At 31.6% G+C, this 6,000-nt stretch overlaps 1 protein-coding gene across 3 annotated transcripts in view; it reads right to left on the reverse strand.

Annotated features, from left to right (window-relative positions):
* Tecrl (trans-2,3-enoyl-CoA reductase like) overlaps window positions 1-6,000 on the reverse strand; it is a 74,766-nt gene that overhangs the window by 5,743 nt on the left and 63,023 nt on the right. For all 3 annotated transcript variants that reach the window (XM_021163921.2, XM_029477523.1, XM_029477524.1), the window contains one exon: window positions 693-750. In XM_021163921.2, coding sequence (XP_021019580.1) covers window positions 693-750 — 58 coding nt within the window. The remainder of the gene's footprint in view (window positions 1-692; window positions 751-6,000) is intronic.

Below are 6,000 nucleotides of genomic sequence, written 5' to 3' on the forward strand. Positions count from 1 at the left end.
AAAAAAATTTTCATTGATTTTTCCAAAACAGACTCATGTGGGATGATTTCTTTGGTTGTCACGGTACCCTATCAAGGACAAACAAGTGTCTATGCTGTCTTCAAAAAATGTCACAGAGAACTTATAATGAGTGCTGATAACCTGCCATGGGAGGACTAATAATACCCAAGCTAGGGCCAGCATTAACTATGAAGTGAAACAAAGCCCTAAGACCATACTCTTCTGTGAAAGCAGGGATGGCTAAACTGAGACACACTCAAAACCTTTTCCAAATTCTCAATTTCTTGCATCCTTGAGACTACAAAAGTGGTCAATTCATCCTTAGTGAATGTTAGCATCCTCTTTTCTAAAATGCAATCGAAAGAAAATTATCTTGGAAGAAATAGATACAATAAAAATTATAAAAGGAGGGCAAGAATTTGGGAGGGAGATGTGATGTTGAATCCTGGAAGTAGTTGAAAGCATGGAATGAAGGATGATATGAGAAAAGTTTCATGGTCTACAATATAAAAATTTTAAAGCATAAAAATTATTATTTTAATGATTTTCTTCATTTTCCCTCCTAACTTTTGTCACCAGAAAGGACTGCATTAGTTTGAAGTTTATCTGACATGTTTCTAGATTTACAGTGGGGTAAAACATACTAATTATAAAATAAATTGAAAGAACTTTATTAATATAAAAGAATTAACCTGTGTGATTTGGATGAGCCAATACTGTATTGATGAAATGATTTCCGGCTTCACAGAACTGTAAAATATAATAAAGATTTTCAATTAACAAGAAGAAAGTTTACAAAAACATATATCTAATAATAATTGTTTACAGTGAGATAGAAATTCCAAAGATATTCCTCACTATGTTGATAACAAGGTTCCAACATCCTTATTAGTCTGTCAATGTTTTTAACATGTTCTCTGGGTAGTTTTCTTAACATAAACCTATTGTATATGCAGCTAAAGATCGATTTAATACTAATATACAGTCTAAGTTCATTAACATACAAAAGCATAGCTCTTAATGCAATGATCACACTTAGATACCCTGTTGGTTTCAGTTCACTTTCTGGGTTAATTGCAATAAGGAGCAGCCTCTAGGTTGTGGCATAATAATTCTTCATTGTCATTAGCCTGGTTTCCAGTGTTGAAAGCACAGCAAATGAAGCAGAACCAGGTAAATGATGAACAGTTTGGTTGGGTAAGTAGCAGATAACATAGCTAAAAATGAAGAATGGGTAAAAACAAATGTGAGAAGAACATTAAAAACAAACCATTCCTTATATATTGTCATTGTGGTGGCAGTGACGCGAGGAACAATATCATGGTCATTTTATGTGATTGGAATTTAAATGGTCTTGGAAAATAAAATAGATTTTACTCTTTATATGAAGTCAATGCAGCTATTATGACTAGTAAGTGGAAATTCTAATGGAGTTTACATTTGAATTAATTTTAAAGAAAATTTAATCATTATTTTGTGAGTTGATAAAATCCTTCATAAGACAATTAATTATTGGAAGATAATGTTAGGATGATTATTTAACTGAATAATTTCAAGATATTAATTATTTAATAACCTATTATTTTATTCAGTTAATCTATGGATGAATATGGAATAAGAAACTGACAATCACTATTGTATAAAACAGAATTGTGGGAGTGGATGTGCTTAGTTTTTTTGTTCAATATTATGCCTTTTTTAAGGAAGAGGAGGAGACAGAGGAGGAGGAAGAGGAAGAGAAGAAGAAGGGGAAGGAGGAGGAGGAAGAGGAGGAGGAGGAGAAGTAGGAGGAGAAAAGGAGGAGGAGGAGGAGGAAGAGGAGGAGGAGCAGTAGCAGCAGAAGGAGGGGGAGGGGGAGGAGGAGGAGGAGGAGAAACTCTAGTCAACAGATTTCAAACAAAGGAAGATTTTTCACTTTTGCTTCTAGAATCCACCCCATTATCATGGTTTATACAATATGTTAATTGTTTGCAAATTCATAGAATTATCACAAATTATTTTGTGAGTTTTAAACACCACACATTGTGTTTAAAGACCCCAGAAAGTAGAGAACAGGCACTGGCATGAATGAAACTTACTTATGAGAGTTCTTTTCTTCAGGAATTTTTTATACATTGCCTTGGTATTATGTAGCTTAAATATTTAAACAATGATATTCTCATAGTAGTTGCTGATTTTAGTTTAAATCATTACTCTGTCTCTGGTGAGATGGCTCAGTGGGTAAGAGCACCTGACTGCTCTTCCAAAGGTCCAGAGTTCAAATCCCAGCAACCACATGGTGGCTCACAACCATCCGTAATGAGATCTGGCGCCCTCTTCTGGAGTGTCTGAGGACAGCTACAGTGTACTTACATATAATAAATAAATAAATCTTTAAAAAAATTATTTCTTTTAATTTAAATGATTATAAACTCTTTATTAATTTTACTTTGTAGTTTTCCAACTTCACATTATTTAAAAATGCTTTGTCTACATGGATAAGATAAATTGAATTTTAACCACTGTTTTCTTATATGTAGCTATATGGTTATTACTAATATAAGTTTTTCAGGTGATTTGAGATGGGATTAAAACAACAAATGAGCTACTCTTGAATTTAAACTTGCTCTTTTCTTTAAAAAAAAAGGAAGTATGAAATTATATGTATTGATTCCAATCATAATCATGCTGAAGATGAAGGTACTGGATAATTTTATTTATTTTTGCTACATTAGTACACTATACAAAATTTCTCTGGACTTTCTGGCTTAATACATCAAGCCCAAACTCTCTGCCTTTATTACAAGCTGTGAATATGATTCTATGCATCCTCTTGCCTAATCAAGTACATGCTTTTTATGCTTGAGGTATTTCTATGCTTTTAAAAGGCAAACACCACTAGATACAAACAGCTCCCTTTTCCAAGACTACTTGCATTTTATCATAACAAGGAGAGAAATCCCATCTGAATAGATAACAAATGTTGATACTAGAGACAGAAGAAATACATTAGAGTAAAGAACTATTTGAATACTTAGCAAACCTGCAGGAAGTTCTGTTTTCTTTCTGGTTTGTTAATAACTAAATATTCTAAGAAAGGCATGAGAACACCCATTGTCAGTGAAATGCTACCTATTCAGAAGATTGCAAACCATGACTGCGTTTACAAAATGAAAGTAAATGGAGTTGAAATGAGATTTTAAAAACATATTTTGAATGCAAAGCAATCTGTTTTAGAATTTTGATTCTTTCCTTTTTGTACTTTTTGAAGCAGGTTGATTTTAGAGAATCAAGAATTGTAGTAGATACATGAAAACATTAATATACAGTGTATTAAATTTAGAGCAGATGAAAAATACATGAACTTCAAAAGAAGAATAATTCTAAAATCTATATTGTTTCCTGGATCTTATTCTTATATTTCCCTCTGAGTGTACGATTCTTATACATATTTAAGAGGTCAACATTATATTTAAAGTTTGAAAAAGCAAGCAATAAAATACTTCATAGACTGTAGCATTCATTTAGTGAGGTCAAAGTAAATGTTTTATCAGAATTATTTCTCCTGACCTTTAAATATATTTTATGGCAATGTCATGTAACTTATGATAATTTTTCCTAAAGTATTATGTAACAATATTTCAGTAGAAAGAGGTGAAATGGAGCAAGAGGATTAATTATAACATATAGTAAAGCAATGGGCTATCCTTTCCTGGGATAGGGAATCAAGTAAATCAAGAAACACTGTAATACCATTCAACATGGTTTGAAATTGTCTCACCAGCTAGTTGGCTATTCTACATACCAACAAAAGCAAAAATAACTTTTAAATAAATTTTAAAGTTTTATATTCTATAGTACATAAAACAATGAAGAAAAATATAAAGTTTTGCAAAAATTATTATTAGAAAACTGCAATTGAGGTACACATTGTCATTAAAATATACATTAATGAATACTTGTCATTATTTACCCTTTGATCATTCTACATAATAAATGACTGCACTATGTTCTGTTAGTTTAATTAGAGTTAATTTACAATGTTATGGACATATAATGAGATGATAATTAATTTCTTTACAAATAAAATACACTTACAGCATTCATATCATAATAAAATACTCATACACGTTTGTTCATTTTTATAAATGAATAAACAAACTATCTTTGAATTATCCAATCTTTTTGCAATAAATTCACATATTCTGAATTTAGATTATATATGCAAAATTATTCAGGTCATTAAATGTTTTGTCCTGGATTATTATTCATTACCTAAGAATGAGTAACAAATGTTTGTAAATTTAAATCTGTCTGGCAAACATTTATTATTATTATTATTATTACTATTATACTTACTTATATCTTCATGATTAAATCTATATAGGCAATTATATAGTATATATTTATAAATAACGTATAGAAACAATAAATAAATACTACTAAATATTATTTATTACTTATTAATATTTTTACAAGAATATTCTGAGACAACAATTCTCTTTAATTGTCAACATGATTTATATTGTGAAGAGGTTCAGTGAAGATTGACTTCTAATTTACTAGATTTGATTTGCTGTTGTGTAAATTTATATTTATTGTTTTCAAATTTAAGAAAAAGTATAAAATTCTCCAATATCATCTCTATGTACCTATCCACTTCATTATAACTGGATTATATTTACCATTTTGAGCATTGAGTTAATTCACATTAGCTGGTTGGATTTCACCAATTTCACCTGGATTTTATGCAAGGTAAAATTGATGAATGTATATGAAAATGTCAATAATCAGCTGACAAATAAAGAGAAAAACAAGTCAGTTGCGTGTTTCAAGTTTTTAGAATTTTGCTTATGTCTAATTATGTACTGAATTAAAATGCTTCTAATACAATTTTTTGAAAACCTATATTTATCTTTAAATGTTTATTTTTGCACTTGCTTTTAATATTTAACAGAAAATTAATAGATTATAGAAAACTGGAGATATGTAATAAATCAACAATAGCGCATTAAGGGAATAGTGTGAATAATAAACCAAATACAAAAATGTAATTATAAACATGTTGCAAAAAGCAGAGGACTGCAGTTAGACAAAGGATAAAAATCAGAGCAAATAACCAGAGGTGAACACCAACACCAAACAGAACCCTAATTATGTCCAGGCTGAAACGTTGTTGTTGCTTTTGTTTGTGAACCCATTACTTCCAGTCCCAAATATTTCTGAGTAGTTAATAGTGGAAAATTAGTTTTAAAACCTTTATACAAAATGAAGCTATGAGGCTATTCATGTAGGAACAATGTATAAGTATGAAAATTAAATGTTTAGTATACTTTAACCACCTTTTTGAAATTCTAAAAATAAACAATCTATCATATTTACTGCATAATAGATAATTGTATCCTATTCTGTGCACATTTGTTGATTTATTTCATTTTATTTTGGGGGGGGTGGATTCGAGACAGTGTTTCACTGTGTAGCCCTGGCTGTCCTGGAACTCATTCTGTAGACCAGGCTGGCCTCAAACTCAGAAATTCGCCTGCCTCTGCCTCTTGAGTGCTGGGATTAAAGGCATGTGCCACCACTGCCTGGCGGAATTTTAAAATAAAGTTGAACACACAGTAGGTGAACTTAATAACAACTGTGAAGTTAATATAAACACATAGTTTGTCTCCTGGAGTGACTTATTAAAAGGGAAAGAATTTTATGTACTGTGGAAAGCCGTGCAGTGAGCAATCGCTGTGGAGAGCCATGCACGTGCTGTGAGCAATCACCATTATAAGATGGCGCTGGCCTCCGCTGTGACTAACTAATAAACAAGCTTTGTGTGCAAGTGCAAGAGTGAACTCACTCCTAGTCACTGCCCATTCTCAGGGTGTAATAGTGGTGTGATGGGTGAGCAATGAATCAAGAGCTGTCACGCCACATCAGGTGCTGAAACGTCATGGCTGAGTGCTATATAAGGGACTCCATTTTCTGGGGTCGGGATCTTCCTGAGAAGTAAGCAATAAAGCTTTGCCG

The sequence above is a fragment of the Mus caroli genome, chromosome 5 (assembly GCF_900094665.2).
Source record: "Mus caroli chromosome 5, CAROLI_EIJ_v1.1, whole genome shotgun sequence".
NCBI lineage: Eukaryota > Metazoa > Chordata > Mammalia > Rodentia > Muridae > Mus > Mus caroli.